The sequence below is a fragment of the Syngnathus acus genome, chromosome 16, assembly GCF_901709675.1.
Source record: "Syngnathus acus chromosome 16, fSynAcu1.2, whole genome shotgun sequence".
NCBI classification, from domain to species: Eukaryota; Metazoa; Chordata; class Actinopteri; order Syngnathiformes; family Syngnathidae; genus Syngnathus; species Syngnathus acus.
In genome coordinates, this window is record NC_051101.1 from 12,598,527 (window position 1) to 12,621,183 (window position 22,657).

General features: G+C 42.8%; 1 protein-coding gene and 1 long non-coding RNA gene across 5 annotated transcripts in view; one reads left to right on the forward strand and one right to left on the reverse strand.

Annotated features, from left to right (window-relative positions):
- Positions 1-539: 539 nt before the first annotated feature.
- LOC119135697 lies at positions 540-2,584 on the reverse strand. The gene is made up of 2 exons (XR_005100599.1): positions 2,467-2,584; positions 540-829 (listed from the first exon to the last, which is right to left on the reverse strand). It is a non-coding gene; the product is annotated as an uncharacterized LOC119135697 (long non-coding RNA).
- Positions 2,498-22,657, forward strand: part of LOC119135696 (DNA-binding protein SATB1) — a 42,892-nt gene continuing 22,732 nt past the window's right edge. Inside the window, exons 1-5 of one of the 4 annotated variants that reach the window (XM_037273467.1) lie at positions 2,498-2,757; positions 16,272-16,517; positions 19,271-19,447; positions 19,529-19,655; positions 21,662-21,785. In XM_037273467.1, the coding sequence (XP_037129362.1) occupies positions 16,301-16,517; positions 19,271-19,447; positions 19,529-19,655; positions 21,662-21,785 (645 nt within the window). In that variant the 5' untranslated portion in view covers positions 2,498-2,757; positions 16,272-16,300. Of the gene's footprint in view, positions 2,758-13,401; positions 14,457-16,271; positions 16,518-19,270; positions 19,448-19,528; positions 19,656-21,661; positions 21,786-22,657 lie in introns of those variants that run through there. The other 3 variants (XM_037273466.1, XM_037273469.1, XM_037273468.1) reach the window with 3 other exon arrangements.

Sequence of the window (22,657 nt, forward strand, 5' to 3'; positions counted from 1 at the left end):
TAGTACAGACAAGAGCCCTTGACTTCCCTAGCTTAATGCTAACGCTAAATGCCATCTGCTGTGTGTTGAACCTAAATCGTGCAGCAACACATGTACACAGACTATCGAATGGTACTTATAGGCATGTATTCTTTATCCTCTGCGAAGAGCGATTATTATTGGCACTGGGGTGAGGAGTTGAGACATCTCAATGAATATTATAGCCATCTGTCTTGTACTGCTATTCAATTGATGAAGTGTGACAAAAAATGTTGAATTCTTCTTAGCACTGTTTAATTATGCAGTTGCTGTACGATTTTATAAAATCAAATATGTAGTGCTGTAGGCACCACTGCATTTTCATCCTGGTGACTGTCAGTGTAGTACAATTTTATTTATTTAGTTTTATTTTCATTTTTTATTGCTCTTTTCTATTTTTTATTTGTTCGTAATTTATTAGTTTTGTTTATTTATTGTAGTTGGGCCACGTACTTAAAAATAAAACTTCATTCTCATAGAGTGCACATACCAGAAAAATCTAGTTAAGTTCAGTCAAGAAGTATTTGCGTGTCTCCCCTTGAATTGGCTGACTTGACTTTTGCCCCCCATTTATGTCTCTCATTCACATTAACATATTGCATTAACGTCTTGGAAATGGTCCACGCCGCTCGGCAACGGTTTGTTGTGTGATTTGCTCGAGCAGCTGCGGAGTGGCGTCAAGCGCAAAAAAGAAAATAAGCCTAAAAAGTTCCTAATGGAAGCGGAGGTCATTTGGGAGCGCAGCATCTCTGCTCGTCGGGGCCACCTTGTGGACACAAAGGGAAGCGCAGCAGCAGCCTTTCACGGGCTCCTCGGGAAAAACACAAAACAAACAACACACACATTGAAATCACCAGCTGTTGTCCGCAATGATGAAAACATTGAGTGCGAATTTATAATGATTTGGAATCTCTTTAAACTCTTCCTATTCTCATTTGGACTCCCGGGAGGAATGATGTATGCACACACACGGCAAGGACTTTTTACCTGGTTTAATTTCTTTTTTAAATGCAGATGCCCCCACCCCCCTCCCATCCATTATGATAAGTTGGTTGGAGGTACACAAGAATAAACATGAGAACTTTTCAGTTTTTTTTTAAGACGGGAAGACGACGATCGTGTGCCAAAAGAATGAATTGCATTTTTACATTATTTTCATTTAATTAACGTGCGTTTATTTTGCATCTTTTTCCTGTTTGCTGCTTATAAATTCTACTTTTATTTAAATACATTTTTTCAAAACAATACATTTTTTGCTTTGAATTAAAATGTGTTTTAATTGCCTAGAGTTAATTTAGTCTAACTTAGTGTTTTTTGTTTGGTTTACTGTTAAACTGTAATCTTTTAAAATTATTGATAATTTTTAAACAGTTTTGGGTTTATTATTTAAAAAGCAGCTCAAATTCAGTCCCAACGTTTGCTTGCTGTAAATTAAATTACACAATTTTATTCTCTGTATATAAGGTAAATATATTTGCCCATTTTATTCCCTGTTTCAGTAATTTAACCACAAAAGAATGTGTACTTACCCCCCCAAACATAATTTTGACTTTTAACATTCCACACAATTAGATATTTATTGTATACAGATTTTTCCCCCCCGTTATGCGTACGTTAGCACACCTGCAATCTGTCAAACACCCCGTCATGCACGTGCACGCGCACAGGCGTCGAACATATGCGAAGTGACGTCAAGAAAACTCTTGTCAATGCTGGTGTAAATCAACAGGAATATAATTTTGCGCTTTGTACAGATTATGATAATAACCATAATTGCGAAATTATATTTATGAGCTCTTTCATTGACACAGGGAAATTTCCCACACACAACACCCACGTTGTTCTTTTCCCCTTTTTTGTCACGTGAAAGCGTTCGCGGACAGTAAATAAACATACAATTTAATTGAAATCTGAATTTTCATCTGTCGCTGCGTCCTTAAAAGACTTGAGAGGTCAAAGACTTTGGATTTGATCGAGTTTGCTTTGATTTTATTCTCATCTTAAAAATAAAAACAAGACCAAGCCCATCTTTTACAATTACCGTTATTGGATAATTTTGATTTGATTTATGTCATTTCCGCGTCATCTGCCAGTTGAGCTGGAATGTTGGGCGAGGAGGAGGAGGGGGGGTGGCAATAAATGCAATTCAATTTTAAAACCATGAAAAAAATGTGACAAACTAACACGCGATGAAATGCGTTATTAAGATTTAAGGTCACTTGACGTGCTTCTTTTTTTCTGTTTAGTTTTGCGCTCAGGTGAGCCTGTCAATTCGCCTCTTGCGTGCGTGCGTGCGCGTGCCCGAAGCGCGCACAATACGCGCGCACACTCATACGCACGCACACACGCGCCTCACCGCAAAGTGGGGCAAGCCGCGGCACAGCTGGCAAATGATCGATTTGCGCACACGCGTAGCGGGGAGGGGCGGTGCTCGCGCGTTATACGTACCTGCCCGCCGTCCCTCTCAAAGTGCCACTCGCATGCCGCCACTCCACTCCACTCTCCTCCTCCTCCTTTCCTTCTGTCCTCCTTCCTCCTCCTCTTCTTCATCACCCTCGCCTCCTAAACCTCCGCTGCATCCTCAAACTTCAGCCCTGTTCGAAACATATTTTAAAACTAAATAAAAGAGCGAGAGGGGAGGGGAACCTTTTTTTTTTTTTCTTTACACGTTTTTTTTCCTCACCTCGCTGTGGAACTTTTGATGGAAAACAAGAGGTCGAGCCACTGCTGACTTGACAGGTACGTTCAGCTCTCACTTGCTTTCTATCTCGCCTCTTTTTAATGCGACCCCCCCACACTTCTTTCATATTTTTATAGTCATAAAGCTAATAAGTGCTGCTTCAAGGATATAGTCTGTCTATGAAAAATAAATAACATGAAAAGCAAAAGGCAGGCAGACCTTCGTTTCACTTAAAACCCAGACGGACCCAAAGTGGCTTCTTCTTCTGCTTCTGGGATTTTTAATATTTCATAAAGAGTGAGGGGGAGGAATAAAAATATGAATTAAAAACTTAAGAGCATACAGGCTTTCATGGTAAATATAAACGGTGGCTTTCAGCACGCATTCATCTCATTTTGATTTGGAAAAAAAAATGGTTCAAGAAAAAAAGAGGCCAACTAAGAGAACACACACATGCACACGCACACTCACACACACGCTCATTAACAGAACTTATTGAGGAGAAAAACATTTGATATTGCAGATTAGGATGGAGAAGGTGAACAAATAAGATTTAATGTATGTATCCTTCCCATTTCACCTTTTACAAACAGCATGAGCTCCAATGAAGGTTTACCAAGGTCAAGATTTGTAGATTTTGCAAACGTTTCACGGGCTTTTGAGCATGTTTGGAGCTACGCTGTACAACTTAATCACATTTAATTGGCATAAAAGGCAGTCATTATTGAACGATGCAAAAGCAAAATGAAGCGTAAAGACTTAAGATCCAATCCAAGACTTGTCTTCTATTTATTTGACATAAGACATTCAATTGGCATCAAGGGAAATGAAACTTGGAACAGTTACGATTTTTTTTTTTTTTTTTAATTTGTGAAAATAAAGTCAAAGTTGCACATTGTGCACACATTCTACTTAGTGTTTGGCTCGATATTAAGATACTAAATTGATAGGAAGCATTTGTTATTATATCATATAAAAGGAGTTAAGATTTTCTCAATGCTGCACATATTCGCTCTTGTTTCTCGACGCTCACTTTAGTTCTGAATGGTTCAGTACAAGAGATTTATGCTATTTAATCAGCGAGGCGTTCATTTTTGACAGATCGGAAAAGGCTTTTAACAAGGACCCACATTTGTTGATTTGGCCAAAGTTGTCCTTTGTATTTAGACGTGCTGCGCGCATGAGGTACTCCTCAAAATCCCAAACAAAAGTGCCGTCTTCTAATTCATTGACACGAGACATTCATTCACAGAGACGGTGAAAATTGAAGGCTTTTAGATTGTGTCAAAGTTGCGCTTGCAGTCTTCTATGTTTGGATCTACACTCATTTTATTAGGTACACCTTCACAATCCAAACTGAGAGCTGTATTGTATTTAATTAACACAGGGTATTTATTTTTGACTGATCGGTCGGGGGTTTTGGTCAAAGTTGCAACTCTTTCATGTTTGGAGCTAAGCTAACTTGATTAGTTACACCCGCGCGAGTCGTTAAGATCCAACCAAAAAGTGGAATTATATAAAATAGACATGAGGCATTCATTTTTGATTGCGATTTTGTCAAAGGTGCATTGTTTCATTCTTCAAGATCCACTCTATCATTTTCATTGTTTGTTAAATTCCGTGCATTTGATTATTCCCAAGGACAGTTTTTAGTCTCAAACTTTGCACAAACTCAATAACCCCACCTCGCATTCGTATTACTGCGTCTCATTAGCAGGTGTAGTCGGCTGTATTACGTCTCTTGTCACAGATAAAGCAAAGCATGTCGTGGAGCAGGTTTGTTTGTACGTGTGAAGCAACCTGGAAGTTTCTATGAAATCACAATCTGGATCAGATACTAAGTGTGAGGTCTTGTGTTTGTTTGCGGTTGATGTTGAGGAAAAAAAAAAAAAGGGGTCAAGTCATGTTGGCAGCAAACTAATCGCAGCACATCTTAGTTGTGGTGTCTCTGGACGCCAAAGACGAGCGCGTGTGCCACTTCTCGAGAAGCGGTGCACGAGAGAACCCGATAAAAAAAAAAAAAAAAAATTAAAAAATGGCTGTTAATCCTCAGTTTTATTGGATTTTATAGCCCTTTTGATCTTGTGCTCAAATCTTGAACCAATGTCCGTTATTGATCTGAAATATCCATTTATTAAACAACCATAAAAATGGATGTAAAAAAAAATAAATAAATTGTGCCATCTTTTTTCAGCCAGTGATCTTCCACTTCTTCAATTTAAATGTAATTCTTTCCCATGGTCAGCAGAGGGTATCTCCAATTTCTCGGAACTAAAACTGCGTTGTTCATTCATGCCGTTGAAGGAGGAGTTAGCCGTATTCCCCCAAAAGTCATTCTGACTTGATAGCAGTATGATATATGATCATATATGAAATATGGTTCAATCTCTGCCCCCATCTTGTGCCTCTGTTTGGTCATGTGACCTGAGACTTTAAATGTCATTTGCAGTTGACAGCAAGTGACAAAATGGCCGCCCCTCTTGAGAGGGATAAAAACAACTGCAATATTAATCAGGATGCCAAGGAAATATTAATTACCTCAAGTTGGAGCAGACAAAAATCAGCATCATGGGAAGATTTCATTAAATTTAAAACATGAATGGTTAAAAAAAAAATAGAGGGGGGTGAGTAAATGGCTAGCATAGCATACAGAGCGCTGAAGCAAAACGAGTCGCACTGGGTTGGAAGTATAGGAATCAAGAATGTGATGAGCAGAAAGTGTCTTGCATGCTTGTCATTCTTTGCCTCTTACAGTAAAGATCATTCAGAAAACGTCGCGAGGGAAAAACACATCCCACTTCTTCTTGCTTGTCGTTTCGGTTTTCACTTTGTAGCCCTTACAGTACACTCGAATGTTCATTTTCAAAACGTTTACCGTATTCAGCAAAGTTTTTTTTTTATCCCTTCTCGAGGGGTTATTTTGAGTATTTCAGAAATGATTGTGCGGTGATTGAGTTTCACAAGCGGCTGCTGACGCCCACCATCTTCGTCTCCGGCTGGGAGGCTTGTGTGAGACTTTTTTTTTTTGACCCTGCGGGGCCAATTACTCACAAGGTGGTGTCTTTTTTTCCTTTGTTTATCGGTGATGAAATAATGCTTCCGTTCAAATTGCTTCAATCGTCAAGTTTTATTCCCATTGCGGCGAGTGTGGGGGGGGGCTCCTTGGGGATTGAAACACGTGTAAATAGAGACACTGTTGCTGTTTCTATTATTTTGACACTTTTCCGGCTGTGTGTTAAACTGCTGCAATGACAATGATAAACATTTTTGACGTTTATTTTTTTAAGATTTTTTTTTTTTTTTTAGACTTTTTTTTGGGGGGTTTCTCATAATTGCCATGCCTACCAAATCTCACAACGTTAAGTTAAATTGTAGTTTATTTTGAAAGGACACCTGGAAATGATCTTGAAACAGTCGCCATAATGACGGTGTCGAGGGCATTGCTGCTTGAAACTTTTTTTGTGGGTCAACTTGTCCACCAAACTTCACGTTGCTAAGCAAAACTGGCTCTTGGGGCTGAATTTTCACCTAGGGGGGTGCTCCAAAGTAAATTTTGGGGACGTGGGTGCTTGAAACATTGTCTCAGTGCCGCATTCCATGAGGATTGTTAAACACACACACCTACACACACCTACACACACACACACACACACACACACACACAGTTTATAGGCCCCAGTTTGGGAGAGGATATCTTGGATAAAGCCATTAATTGCAGTCTACCATCTCGATGATGATGATGGCAGATCTGCGTGGCAAAGAGTCCAATTATACCTGCGGTAGGCATAAGACTAAATACCTGTTTAGATGCCTTTTACGAGACTGTCGCCAGTAAATAAGAGGGCAGTCTGCCACACGCACTTTTGGGGATTCCACCTCCAAATTTTACGATTAGTATTATGTGATTCACACAGGGTTTATTGCCTTTTTTTTTTTTTTTTTTTTAGCTGCGTGTTGTAGCGAGTTTGAATGCTGCATTCCTTGATAAGTTAGATGAGCTTCCTCCTGGGTGAGCACTTAGCGTTCACTCCCATTGCGTACGTACAATGTTTATGGAGCATGTGATCTGCAATACGATTAATCGTAAAACAAAACCATATAATCTTCCTAAAGTTCGGTTTCTATATGATTAACTGCGTTTTCCCTTCTGTAGGATACACATTGTTTGACTTTGCTCATTGTTCATGGGTCAGTCTGACCCGCTTTACATTTCGTCAGTAAAAAAAAACAAACTGCCATTTGTTTTTGTTCAATTATTTTCACAAAGAAAAAAAAAACCACTAAGTCAAGCAGATTAAGTTCAACCACGTGTTTTTCGGAGATATTTAAAGGGTCAAATTGACCCGCAACACGACAATTGTCTTATCCGCTATAGTGTTTGTTCTAGATGTTCCAATTGTGGTTTTTTTTTTCTTGCTTTTCCTTATGTTTTCCATACATTGCTCCTTATTGCCCGGGCTTAGCTTATTGTTCGCGGGTCCTCAAAAGGTTGTCACAAGAGGGGGGTAAAAAAGCCAAGTCCATCATGTCGGTTTTGTCACGCTTTTCGCGTGGCATGACAAGCCTCGGATATGCGCGCTCTTCCTCTTTGCTTATGCTACAGCGTGGCAAATACAATTTAATACAAGTTTGAAGTCACGATTCAAATCACATTAGCTCAGGGCTTATTTTCTTCACTTCATTGTCCTTCATTTCGATGCTTGTCTTTATCCCATCTGTGGAGGTTTTTGGGAATCCTTTTCTCCTTGTTGTTTTTTTTTTATTATTATGGAGGAGGTGGGAGCGTTTGCGGGAAAGCGCATCCGTCTGAGATCAGGTTGTTAATACCCACCCACGTACGGCAAAACACACACTGCATCCTTATCGAGCGTTTTGTTTCTCGCCGGATGAGTGACGCCTCCTTTGACAAGGGATTAAAGGCAAAGAAAAATATGACGATAAAAAGGCGACCAGTCTTTAAGTCGACACCCGCGTTCTTTTTATTTATTCTCTTATTTTTTTCCCCCTTCTGTCGCCTTCCTGCTTTTTTGATTCAAAATGATGCTATGACATGAAAAGAAGACTCTCGCTCTCAAACCGGCGTGGACAAATTTTAGGCCTGGCTAGTCGAGACTTTTTGTGTGCGAGTTCATCACAGCATGCCGTGTCGGATGTTTTGGCGTAAACACAAAGGTTTTGGGTGGGAGTCTCGGAATGACTCGCCACACGATATTATCTGGCAATATTTTGCCAACAATAACGACATCCTTCTGTGGAATGAAGAAACGTCCATTCGTGATCTTCTGGGTTGGGTCACGGAAGCTTAAACATGAAATCTTGGGAGATTCCGATGCGTCCCCAGGCCAATGAAGAGACTTTCTCTCCGGCATGTCCAGGGTCATCCTCAGGGCCTCCTCCTGGTGGGACCTGCCCCCAACTCCTCACCAGAGAGCCATCTGGCCCCATACCATCTAAATATACAGTGGGTCTTGCATGAAATTAATTAAATAAAAATAAATTAATAAAATAAATAACTGACCAAATAAATTTAAAAAAAAGTAATAAAATAAATAACTGACCAAATAAATAAATAAACAAATAAATAGGCAGCCAAATAAAAATAATAAACAAACAAAACTGCTAAAGCTGGGACCGCAGCATCATAGCGTGAGAAATAATGTTTGATGCAGTATGATACCAATACTGGGTGGGTTGAAGGATGTGGTCAAATTGTCCACACGTTGACACCAGAGTGGCTCTCTGACTCGCTCGCTCGCTCGGCGTCTATTTCTGTCTGCCTCACGCGATTAGAAAACAATTAAGCACTTAGGAGACGACTCTGTGTTCATTACACCTCTTCTTCTGCTTCTTCTTCATCTCCTCTCGCCTCCCACACTGCCGGGCGGACAGGCGAGGAACGTAAGAAATCACCTTCTTTCACCGCTAATTGAAAGCCACACTCGCCACGCGGTGGAAAGAGGGGGGGGGGGGAAATAAGCGGGGACTAATTGGATTTGTTGTGGAGCAGGGCGTTACGGAATATTTGCTCAACTTATTTTGCGCTTAGCACAGACGAGACGATTACGAGCCGTGCTCATGACATGAGGTTATTAATAAAACATGCAAGGCATCCACGGCTAAGTCTGTTTGCGTGCGTGTGTTTTGGAAAAAGAGCGTAGACATTGTCAAATTGACAGTAGCAAATATGAAGTGATGACAGTTGTCGTGTCTCGCGTCACCCACAACCCCACCCACGCTTGTTTGTTCCCAGAATTTTTTTGTCGTGAATTTCGTTTTCATTCACAATATTAGGTACACCCGCCCAATGTCATAAATGTCAGTCTTGGATAATATTGCATGTTTAACCCCTTCCCCCTATGTTAATTATTGTGGTCATGGACTGGCGTGACAATCTCCTATTGGTTGCTTTTTTTGGGGCGTGGTGGTTTCTCAAAAATCATATTAGAGGTACAAGATTGAACCAGAGAGGCATGATGTTTTTTCCCTCCAAGATTGTTTTGCTATTGTATGGCAAGGCAATTTTAACAAAATAGAAAATAATCTGACTTGTTTGAAAATGACCAGCTCGCCTTCACTTCTCTAAAAAATTTCCAACTTTAAAAATCTGCTACCTAACTGACAGTTTCTCAAGTTTTGGCTCCTTTAGAAAATAAATATCAGTATAAAAAAAAAATAATCAAAATGAGCATTATCAAGCAACAAATTAATGACATTCTTTTTGGCGACCTTGACAGTGTCCCTAATATTGTGTCCGGTGGTCACCAACAACACATTGGCATCAATGCAACAGATTAATTTACTAAAGCAGGATGTTTTTTTTTTTTTTTTTTTTTGGGGTAGGATTATTACACCCTTTGCTTCCTCCTATAACAATTGTGTGTGTGAATGCGGAGCCGAGACGTCGCTAAAGACCCCCGTCACCTCCCCGTCGCCCACCACTCAGACTAATTTGTATTAGTAATCGCAAATAATGCTATTAATGCCCATTAGCAGCGAGGCGAGGGGCGAGCATGAAGACATTACAACACCTACGTGCACTCAGCCTCTAAATAAAGACGCTAGCGCCGCGCCGAGCCAACTCTTCTGCATTTCCATAATCATTCCCGTCTCCTCTCCCATTAGTGTCTGTTTTTTTTTTTTTTTCCTCAACGCCCCCCCACCGCTCGTCCTCCTAAATAGACGGAATATTCTTGTCCTGCGGTTTAAAGAGCGCAGGCCCAGGTGTAGCAAACGTGTAATGACGGCTGACATTTAAACGCCTCCGTTGGCGAACGAGGCCGCTTTTGAGCTTCGTGTTTTCCTTATAAACATAGCCAAGCGCTATCAAATCAAGCCTGCACTGTGTGTGTGTGTGTGTAGCCGGGCCATAATGCTGCAAACTCGACTTGAGCCGAGCTAAATTCAGCATTCAGCTCACAATTAACTAGTTTGATTCAGGATGTCATTTTCACATTGCCAAAATTCACATAATCCGTATTTTCCGTGACAATATTACCAAATTTCTCCATCTTAACTCATTCAAGCCAACTTGAAGTCTCCAACACACACACACACACACACACGCACACACACTAAAATGCTAGATGTTAATTGATAATCAGCAATGTTGCTTCGCCGGTGCGTTCAGTGCAAGTCTGCGCTCCTTCAGGGCGTCAGATTATTTTTTTTTTGGCGCTGCAGCCATGTGGCTGCCAAGATGGCTGGCTGGCAGCGCCGCCACCTGTTGGGCGTGCCAAGGCCTGGCAGGGGTTACCGGCGCTCTCTGATGGGCGCCTGACAATCGGCGTGGAAATGACTGCGGCTGCTTGCGTCACACCGTGGAGAAAAAAGGAGCAAATTTCCTCACCACGGCTGACAAAAGTAAAGCATGTCGACACACACCTTGTGTTTTTTTTTTTTTGCAGTGCCTCTTCGTGGTTCACAGCGAGTATAAATGTGTGTATGTAGCTCGGGCAAATTGGTCATGTATCGGGATTACGCTACAAAAATACGACAATTGTAATTGTGGGTGTTTTTGAAAATTCAAGCTTCACTGAGCAACCTGAAATTCCGTAAGCATGTCGATCACACGTTGCAATGATAAATATAAAAAAGAAGTTTGCTGATTTGTATAAAAGTGACCTTTTTTGGTCTATTTTTTCAGCCATACTTCAAAAAAGAAAAGGAAAAAGCTTCACTCAGCAACAAGAAACTCAGTAGGTTTGCCACACATGTCTCTCAAAGCTACATACAAAGTCTAACATTTTGTTTTTTAAAGCAATTATTAAGGCATATTTTCAAATTTCAGACTTCTGATTGTCTACCAAGAAAGCTGCACAGTTTGACGCTGATACAAATTAGAATTCCTTGGCCCTACTCAAGTAAACATCTAATTGTTGATCCACAAGTCAAAGTTGCAGAGGCTCTCATTGGACAAATTCTACAAACCATCTTGAGACCACAAATTAAATTACCAAAAACCTTTCAGTTAATTAGTTAAAGCTGGACAGGCTTTTTTTGTTTTTAAATGGACAATCCTCAAAATCATATGCTCATCAGATGAACCAGCACTTTCTCTTAACTGCAGAACCACCTCACTTCTCTTAGACTTCCTGTTAGAATGTTTTATAATAATAAAAAAATAAAAACTGCAGCAGTCGTGAGACAACTCTTCGTTTCCGTTCTCGCGTCTTGCGGCAAATTCAGGAGGACCAGACAAACCTTTGACCTCACACGGTTGCGTGCAACAACGATTAGGGGTTAAGCGCAACGCAACACCTCTTCTTCATTTATGTCACGTGACTTAACGTGAAAGCGTCTGTGGTCGGCCTGTTTATCAAACAGCGGCTTTGCAAAGACGAGGCGATTACCACGTTTATCGTTGCGACTGAAAATATTGCTTTGCCACCTCTACTTTTGTTGTTAGTTAGCAAACGTGCTTTCTTGTTTGTCGGTTTCCTGTTCTTCTGTCTTCACCACCTTTAATTATAAAATCAGGTTATAAGTAATTGCGGTGGATCTTGTTCAGTCAAACACAGCCACAAATTGGACGGTCATTGTTTTGGAAAGTATGAAAAGATTGCTAAGTGTGAACTGTTCTTTTCTTTCCTGTAAGAACAATAATAACTTAGACTAGCCTGTGTGTGTGTGTATGTGTGTGTGTTTTGTGCTGGTGCCAGACAAGTAGCAAAAACAAAACCTACTAAAGATTCGCACGTCTCAAAAAATGGCCACAACCTCGATCGCTCATGTAAACAGACATGCTAGCTGAGCTAGCTGACAGGTGCACCCAATATTTGCGTTTACCCAACGGATTTTGGGTGTTCCGGAAGGAATATATGCACATTTGTGGTGTGCATTGTAAATGATCAACGATGTCTGATTTTAAATGCCACATCTGAAAACCAGGCACAAACTTTCTCACAAAGTTAAGCTAGCATAGCGCAGGTAAAATGAGCGGGCAGAACCACTTCCTTGACAATCTTGACATGTTTTGGTGGTTCAATAGAAGTAATTTGTTAGTGGTGCCTCAAAACCCGAACCGAGGTCGCAGTATCTCGTGGCAGCGGGTTGGTAAATGTGCAGGACTCAAACCGCCAGCCTGCAAACTGTCTTCTTCCATTCCAGTCAAGTTCGACCATGCCGCTTATATCGCGGGCCTAAAATGTTAATGACTGTTTTAGAATGCCGATATCTTAGGCCGAATGAATAATTTCTCCTTCCACTAATTCTTCCATCTTCCTAATCCTCATTAGGGTAAACCCACTCCATACAGACCCCCCCCCCCCTCCCCCCCAACCTCAAAGCGGTGAGGCACATGTGCTAACCACTAGCGCAACGTGGCACCCCGTTCACTCCTATGGGAATAAATGATTTGGAAATGCCAACACATGGGACACAAGCTCAAGAGTTTAGTTTAATCAAATCTCAGTTGGATTTATTGACACGTCAAAGAGACATCAGCTGCCAGTATATAAAATAGGCTTGCTTCATTAATTACAATGTCAGCTTGCGAGTATTTGCACAATCTGTGCGCAGTCTCTCCATGCGTGTTGACAGTTGGTACTTTTGTGGAGCTTGTCAAATATTTTGGGCTGGTAAAATGGCATCGTGTCAAGGCATGATGACCTGCTACACAGGTTTTCTTGGAAGTTACACCGCGGAACTCGGAATGTGAGAATGTCCTGATTGTCAAGTCAGTGTTTTGTTGACATCGGCTTTGTTGTGTAATGACAACTGTGAAGAAAAACGGGTGTAACAAAAGATTTTTAAGTTCATTGTGATGTCGCTGCATGTTCTGTGGCTTGATTCATTGTACCACTACTACAACAGTGAATGGAAAAAGTTTCACTGCATGTTCTGTAAAAATCATTTGTACTCTCCATAGATAGAAACTGTATTGTAGCATATTTAATATTGATGTTCTATTCCTAAAACAGAAAAAGTAAATAGTATTTGGAAAGGGGGAAAAAACTGAGACAACCCCCCCACGTTTTCCACCTTGATGATCAATAAATACAAACAAAAAGTGGCCATGAAAATATGAATGATGGATTTTACTGATTTATAGTTGCCACTAATAAATGCAGGGGTCCTTCTCACTCCAATCAAGATGATTAGAAATTCCTCCGCGCACTTTTTCCACTTTAAGCGCCCCCACCCACCCGCCCGCCATCGGGACTTTTACGGCCGGTGTGCAGGTGGAATCATCCGCTCCTCTCCAGGGACTAGTTTACCGTCAGTTTACCCCCATCACCCCGGAAATGTTGCAGCCCCCTCGGTCGCGCCATGTGCCTGCCGAGGGGAGAGGGAGCAGCGGGGAGAGAAGCAGAGGGAGGGAGGGAGGGAGAGAGCGAGAGAGAGATAGAGAGAGAGGCGGAGGAGGAGGAGGGCGATGAGTCAATACAACTAATAATTTAATGGGGACACGCAGGGAGAGCCGGAGCGAGAGAGGGGGAGAGACCGAAAGGCGGATAGCCGAGGCACAGGAGCTCCGAGCCCGAGTAGCGAGACACCTTCCTCCGCATCCTCTTCCACCTCCAGACGGCATTGGCGGCGATATAGCAGCGCGACCAGCCCCGCGGACGAGCACCCGGCTGGGGAGCGTCGTTTATCCGCGACGTCGGGAAAGTGAACGGCACTTTTTGACCTCCCCTCGTCTTTTCTCTCCCGTTGTTTTGAATGTGGCGAAGCCGCTCCGTATCGCGTTCCGGCTCGGCGTTACCAACAGCTGAGAGGACGCTGGTTCCTTCTCGCCTTCTCGTTAGCTAGTTCCAAAGCACCCCGGCTTTGAAGCGCGGTGTCGCCGGTGCCTGTGTGGGTTGTGGTGGCTGCGGTGGCTACCATGTTCCGTTCCGTACGCTGTCCGCTTCCCGGCGGCGGCTAGCGGGCAGGCTGGCAGCCTCTCCCCCCCTCAGCCTCCCACGGCCATGTTTGTATTTTTGGGCGAAGTAGTGGCAAACTGCTCACTTTGCACCCGCTTGTTGTTGTTTTTCTTCGGTTTGTTTGTCCGCATCCATGTCGCCGGACGGTGTAAGCTAACGTAGCGCAGACTCTCACCCAGCCCCAACACCGGTTGGTGGTCCCGCCTCTTGCCCGCCGGAGCCTCCGAACAGCCGGCTTGACTTCCACGCCCTCCCTCGCCCTCGCTGTCACTTACCTGCCCACAGGAAGTTTGCTTTATTTATTATTGTTATTCGTTTTTAAAACTTATCAGTCTACCCTGGCCAAACTTGAAGAAAAGAGGAATCCAAGTGGTTGGCAAGCTGCTTCTTTCCAGGTTGGTTCCTATAATTTCTAACTCCTTTCTTACAACTTCTCATGTTTCAATAATTTGTCATTTAAAAATCCCCAGCTGATTTTAATTTACTATGTTCCTGAAAGTCAAGAGTAGAATGCAAAACGACGTCGCACAAATCCATGATAACTTTTCACGGATGCAAAGGAGATGCAAGAGGAATATAATAATTATTATTGATGTGGATTTGACTTTGATCCCGTGGTGTGGATTCCTTCTCTATGCCCCCACCCTCATCCCTCACTTTTCTGCCCTAATTGCAGGGAATTACTTGGCTCATTGCGCGTCATGAATGGGGGGAGTTGATGATCTTTGGATGCGGGGGTGGTCGAGTTTGTCCTCTTTGACAGGGCCAGTGAATTAACACGATGCACTGACATGCACCGTGACTCTTACACACTCGTGCAACCCCAGCAAACGACCTAATAGACACTACAATTCGGCCATGGCTGTATTCAAACGATACAATTTGTGTGTGTTGTTTTAATCTATATTGTGTGAAAGTGGTTTGATTGTGCACAACTGTCCATCCACCCATATGCTTCTGCTTTCCTTGATTTTGCTTCTGTTGTTTATTGTGCCTGTTCCAGAAGTGACTTTCTTCGGGTTTGTGATTGTCTAAATGGACCTACTATCGGGGTTTACAGCGGCTTTTGGAAAAAGAAATTACCCCAGGATCTAATCCACCCATTTAAATTACACAAAAGACAATGAAGTAGTTAAAACTTACTACAACAAGGTTTTGGGGGGGTTCATTTAATCTCTGACACTGTTGAAACTGAAACATGGGTCAAATGGAACCTTTTTTGAAAGTTGAAGAACAACAATAAGAAATAATTCTAACTTTTTAAAACCACAATGTTAATTGAGCTAAATTCACAACTACTTACAAGTGTGGTTATGCACACTGTAGGCTTGTTATCAAGATTTTTATAATTGAGTTTTCTTTTCATTGAGAAATTAAATAACTAATCAACTGTCATTATTGCATTCAAGTGTATTGCAAAAACAAAACGGGAGGTAAAATGAAACAAATCAATGACCAAAAATAGAATGACAGCACACACGTCATGGGTCAAACTGACTTAATTGTGGATTAGAGCAGAAAGGAAAGTCTAAACCTGTTAAGTTGTCACACTGCAAAATTTCCTTGCGTGTTGTTACACAAACCAACGGAAAGCCTTGTCCAAACCTCAGCCAATCCTCCACCCTGCGTGCTCGGCTGCAGAACCTCATAGCCCGCCACTGTACGCATCCAAGTGGAATCTCCCTGAAAATTAATGTGTTCTCGCTTATATAAAAAAAAATCAACTTGTTTGGCCCACCTCGCGTGGGACTCGCTAGTGGGACGTCCATACATAATACATGTGGTAGAAAGAAAAAAAAAAAAAATGAGTGAACGCGATAGAAAAAGCAATTCCGACAGAAGTGCTAACACGTAAGTCTTCAACCACTTACAAGAGTCCAGTTTTTAACAACTGTTGTTAAAATGCTAACAGTTGGTATGCTAACATTGTGCATCCCGCGCGTAAAGATTTTAAAATTTTAACTTTGGTCGCACACAGCCCCAATCAGCTATGCTACTATTCTAACATGCTAACAGTTTTTATGCTAACGAGTCAAAAAAGTGCTGACTGAGGCAGTCAAAACCAATTTACGTTGGAACCATTTCAAAGGCGATTAGCTCACATGCTAAGACTTCTTAGGCTAACATATAACCTATAACAAAATGTTTCTTTTGCCACCACCCATATGTGTTTGAGACCCTGCGCTAAGAACTTTCCCATGTCTTCACAGGTGACCGCAGCGAGTCGAGGGTTGCTGAGATGATGATGGACCATCTCAGCGAGACGTGTCTGGGCAAGGAGAACGCCGAGCTGGTCAACAGCATGGCCGAGGCCAAGCCGCCGCCCGCCAAGCTGCCTCGCATGGAGCAGAACGGCAGCCCCCTGGGGAGGGCCAGGCTGGGCAGCACCGGCGCCAAACTGTCCGGATTGCCCTACAAGCCCGCCAATCACCTCCTCAAGACCTACCACAAGCGTGGTACGTTGCTTTTACACATGTTTTAATTCCCTCAAAATTGAAATGCGGTATGCCCGTAGAACACGAACACTGAGTCCTACCACAAACTTCCGACATTGTCTGCTAGTTATTAGTTTATTGTGTTTGTGTTAGAATGATGTCTGCTTCTTAAACAAATGTACACATTTAAAAGAAGCGCTTGGAGCTACAAACAAATAAGATGCTTCCGACGACTATTTCGAATTAGCCTACGTCTGTCACTTTAACATTGGTGTGTCTCTTTGGTTTACATAGCGTTCACATTTGATTTCGTACCATCCTTTGTTTGCAACTATTTTACATTCACAGTTTACACAGTGCGCTAAGTTTTAAATGATAATCGTAGCACTACGGGCGACGCTGTTAGCATAGCGAGCTAGCTAAGAGCGTGTTGCTGTTGCGCCAGATAACTGCTCGTGCTAAAAGAAGCGCTAAAGTTCTTTTATAGTGGGGCAAGGAAATTGCAAGCCAAAGACCCAAGTCATTGGCTGTCGTTTTAGCCCCACAACCAAAAATCAGGAAATCAGACAGATTTAATGAAGATTTGGTGCAGTAATAATAATAATAAAAAAAAGCTGCTGAGTTTAACCCAATCACACTCATTTCCAGTTAAAGTTGAGGATGTTTGTACCTCCCCATTCCCCTCTGCCTGCATGCATGCGCTCCAAAACTCTTAAACTTTCGTCACAATGCTCCTTTAGTCATCGCAGCATGCAAAGGCACGCACACACACTCGCACACACATTTATTGTGTCAGACAATGGCAAACAGAGGAGCACTGTGAGAATCATCCCTGTGTCGTGCTGCCTCGCTGCTGCTGTGTCATCGCTCCTCCGACTTTTTTGTTTACCCGCCCGCAACGTTCCCGTCCTCCAAGAGCCACTTTGCGATGATGACATCACCCCCCCAATTATTTTTTTAAATGAAGGCACTTAATTTTTTTTCACTTATATTTTCTTTATATATGCAATCAGGTATAGAATACTCAAACCGTCTCCACTGACCTTTATTTGTTTACCCGCCTGCACTTTCCCCATCCTCCAAGAGCCATTTTGTGATTATGACATCGTTTTTCTTGAAGCCCGCCAAAGCTGTCCAAAAAAGAGGCGGGGCCCTTTTTCTTTTTTTTCTTTTTAATAGTTACGATGTTTTGTTTTTGAAATGAGTTTGGAAAAGCTGCAGGTTCCGAGTCTTAATTGCACTTGGCGTGAGTACAGTGGCTTTGTTTTGCTGGGAAGGCGTCCTCAGATGGGCCGTTCTTTCCTCGCCGTCGCTCCTTTTAAATCTGCGACTGTGGCGCTCCAGCTGAGAGAGCCTAATTCCTCACCTTCATCATTCTGAGTGGAAGGAGTGAGGAGGGCCCAGCGGCCGTGCCGCGCCGCCGCCAAACCTTCACGAGAGGGCCCACGTTTCAAGCTTTGGACCACTAAACAGTCAATTATTGTTTAATATTCCAGACCTATCCGTGATAGGTGAAAATTTACAACATACTGTCAAAATTATTTTTGGAGAAACTGCAACTCCTTTTGATGGGCTTATTTTCTCATTCATGATTTAAAATCTGTTTTTGTTTGAGAGTTGTTAGCTGTGAAGGCGTCCTGGGATGTGCCGTTTTTTTTTTCCTTTTTAAATCTGCGAGTGCGGCGCTCCAACTGAGAGAGGATTATTTCTCACCTCCATCATCTGCGGCGGAAGGGCCTCGCCGAAGCCTTGGCGAGAGGGCCCACAGCGGGCATTGTGTCCGAGCGCCGGAACAATATTTACCGCCGCCCGTCTGCGGGCTACCCGGGAAACAAAGCCGGTATTGATCCTCCCCCGCCCGCCCCTCTCAAATGAACCTACACAGCAGTCTTTATTGTTAGATCTTTATCTATTAAAATGGAGGCAGGAGGAAAAGCAGCCCTTTCAGCACATTCCCGGGCATCTGTGGGCCGATTGATTGTTTTGCCAGGGCTCTGCGCGCATCTTCTGGAATGCCAGGGATTGGGAAATATTAGGACGTCTAATGGGCAGAGGACAATGGTGGGAGAACATGACCTCGCTCTCGTGGACTTAACATTTCATCGCGGTGTGCTTCAAAGTACTTTTCTTATTTAGGGAATTTTTCATATTATTTTGCAGCTGTAGTGATATTTAGACAGGTTTTGAACTTTTAACCGCGTTTAGATATGGATCCAAAGGTATTCCGACTAGAGGCGAGTATTGTGCCCATTGAAGATTCTCATAAAAGAACTTTGCCCATCCCCAGATTTCAAAATGTGGTCCACCGAGAACTAGCCAACATACATACAAAATTATTCCCAGTTTGCTTTTTAAGTGGTACTAGAACCATTTATAAAAAAAAAAAAAGATCGCTAATTTATGCTCGTAGGACACATCAAAGTCTAGAGGGATAAAATATTAGCAAATGTAGAAACATCTTTTCTTTGCTGTTGGTCCAAAACTTTTGTCAAAGTACTCTTCCTCCATTTCACACTGACCAAAGACAGCAAACAAAACGACTAAAACCGCATCTTAAAATGAGCTTCAGCATGGGTTACTATGCAGCTTCTTTCGCTGCCAAAGTCTTTAATTTCTCACTTTGGTGTCGACACAAATGGACGACAGGGTCAAGATAGAAATTGTCCCATAAAAGACGAAAAATTATTTTTTATGATCTTCACATGACCTTTGTGCATAGACAGCAATCACTCAAAAGTTTGCAATGTGTGTGTGTGTGTGTGTGTGTCTGGCAGGCAACATGCTGCCCGTCTTCTGCGTGGTGGAGCACTACGAGAACCCCTTGGATTTTGACAGCAAGGAGGAGCACGCCGAGTTCGTGCTGGTCCGCAAGGACATGCTCTTCAACCAGCTCATCGAGATGGCGCTGCTCTCGCTAGGCTACTCGCACAGCTCAGCCGCCCAGGCCAAAGGTAAGAGTCGTCGTCGTGCACTTCCTTATCCACCCCCCCCCTCCAAAATAAAATTTAGAATAATATTCAATCTTCCACCAGGTATGATTCAGGTGGGCAAGTGGAACCCCATCCCCCTGTCATACGTGACGGACGCGCCTGACGCCACGGTGGCCGACATGCTGCAGGATGTCTACCACGTGGTCACGCTCAAGATCCAGCTGCACAGGTTAGGGGCGCTCACGTGCACACACACACACACAAACGCACAGCAAATTGCTGCGGTAGCTCAAAAAACCCGGAGGGGAGACGCAAGTGAGCAGGAGGAGGATGGCTATCCATGCATTCAAGGCCAGCATGCTGGAAATAAACACAACCTTCTGTGTTCCTGCTGCTGTGCGAGCGAGCGAGCGTGCGTGTGTGTGTCTTTGTTGATGAACATGGGAGACAGAAGGAGGTAGAGAAGTGACAGAAAAAATGGAAGAGCAGATCTCTAGAGACCTGCCCCCACAACGCTACGCTGGCTTAGCATGCAGCTGGCACTGGTTCAACACCGGTGCCACTTGGATGATTGTGGGTGCCCGTCTGTGTGCGTGTGTCGCATACCTGCATTGAGTGTGTACCGCTGGACGACACAAGACGAGCCGTATTTGAGCTCGTTCCTAACGATTTAGACGAACATGTACATTCTAATTCAAAGCCTCTGCCTGTTATGTAAAAAAAAAAAAAAAAAAAAGGCCAGCACAAAAAGAGCTTTGATAACATTTAAAAAATAAAAAAGATTTTTATTTTGACAATGTAAATGGAGGGTTTTGAGTGAACAAACAGTTTTAAAAAAAGAATTTCCCCCCCTTTCATGTGATTCCGAGCAATTCTTTGGTGTCATGTGGTCATATCTGTCCGACAAATTCCAACGCAATTCCTAAATGAATTTACTGACTCATACAGAGACCTTTTGATGGTTCTAATACTTTGTCCATCAAAGCACGTATCTCAAATTCTTTTGTATTTTCCCCCCCATGTATTGTGTTACATAAATTATTGCGAATACATTTTCGTCCTAGTCGTCAAACTCTTAAATTTGACACCCTTAGACCCTCGGCTACCCCGACAGGAGTAAAAACGACACCAATTTGGAATCAGCTAACACGCTAATGTACTTTGCGTGTACATTTCCTGCGCCTTGTTGTTATTTTCCCCATTATCCCGCCCCCCACCAATCCACATCGCTTGTCCCCCACCTGACTACTGCAGACATGTAGCCAATGTTTTGGCAGAGCGCGTTGAGAAGGTAGAAGTAAGACAAAATAATAGCAGCGGCGGCGGCGGCGGCCACATGCAGCTGATGTATAATTCATGCATCAATCCAGCAGATGTGTTGTATAAAGTAATTAACTAATCAGAACAATCAGGAGAGCGAGAGAGAGAGAGAATATGAAAGCAAGGGAGCGAGAGAGGGAAAGAGGGAGAGAGCGAGCGACTAATCTCCAGATGCATCTGCTTGATGCGCCAAATGAAATCTGTCTGTCTTGGAGGGGCGCTTGCAGCAGGAAAACTGAGAGGATGGAGAGCGAGAGGGGGGGGAAGAGGAGGAGGAGGAGGAGGTGGTGGTGGTGGTGATGGTGCTTCTTCTTTACAGCTCAGTCTGCCACTTCAAACACACCAATGCTGTATATCCCGTTTGGAATATACTGTACTTGTCATATGCACTCCTGAAAGTACCTCCGGACTGTAGCAGCCGGCTAATGAAATGCCCGACGTGTCGGCCATGTTGGGAAGGGCGACGTTCCCATCCAAGATATTGAAATAAAGTCGTAACTTGCTTGTTTCTTAACCCATTTTTATGAGGTCAACGTCAAAGCGTACAACATTTGGGAGAAAAAAAAAACTGTTTTCTTGTCGTCCACTCAAATGAAACGCGCTGCACTTTGCCCTCCTAGCTTAGCGAAGGGGCATGTCGTAACTACTGAATCGGAGCGTCACGTAAGGTTATTGTATTATTCCGCCGATTTCAAAGATGGCTTTTATTATCCCACATTTCAAGGAATTGTCCTAACATTTTAATGAAGATTAAATCATGTCGAACATTGAATTACTGCCTATAATTTAATTCAAGATAGCATCAGTGCTATCTGCCTGCTCTCCATCTGAATTGTTTCTCATTATTCCTATCGTCTTCTCAAATGCCCTCCCTCCCCACATCTCCTACCCCCCTTTTTTCTTTTGTCTCCGCAGTTGTCCTAAGCTGGAGGACCTACCACCAGAGCAATGGAGCCACTCTACAGTAAGAAACGCCCTCAAGGAGTTACTCAAAGACATGAATCAGAGCTCTCTGGCTAAAGAATGCCCCTTATCACAGGTGCTGAAGCCCAGTCTGCTTATTACTCCCCCTTTAAAACATATTCTAAGATCAACCAATAGGCCAGCTATGCTGCACAAAAGTACACACACACACACACACACACTTTGTGTCCTTGACTTACTGTTACATTTTTATCAAATGCCCTGAGTTTGATCTGTTCCATTAGCTTTCCAATCCAAACCAATGAAAGCACATCTTTGCTTTTTATACCCACAAAAATGAACAGTCAGATTTTTTCATTTTATTTTTTTAGGGTTAGTGGTTCACAAACCTTTTGGTTCCGGAGAACCGGCTAAATTTGATAAATTGTGTAGTTGCCAATTTTTTTTTTAAAAAGTCACATATTTAGACGATATCAATTTAACTTAATTTTTTTTTTTTTTTTTAGAGAGAATATTTATAATGTCCATCCATCCATGCCCATTCCAATAATACATGTCATATATTTTACATGTTATGTGGACCCCAATTTGAGGAGCTTGTGGTTTACGGCACTCTTCCTGGCATCAGATGGTTTTCTTCCAATTGATCCATTTCCATTATCTCGACATCACAATATTGTTGTTGGCAAAATCTTGTGAGTTACTCTGCAATAGCCACACACACACGAGTGTGCATATATCCTGCTAAACAGGCACTCTAGTCACTATATCACGGTGGCAGCTCTGGACTCGATGCAATGAAACGGCCATATTTCTCCGTGAGTGTGTGTGTGCATGTGTGTGTGTGTGCGCGCGTGTGTCGATGCAAAGTTTGTGCAATGCGTGAGTCCAAAGTGTATTTCATTGTGCTGCATATTGTCAGTATATGTGCTACCCCATCTCCTTTCAGGCTAGCCTACGGTCACCTGGAGACCCTCTCGTGCACTG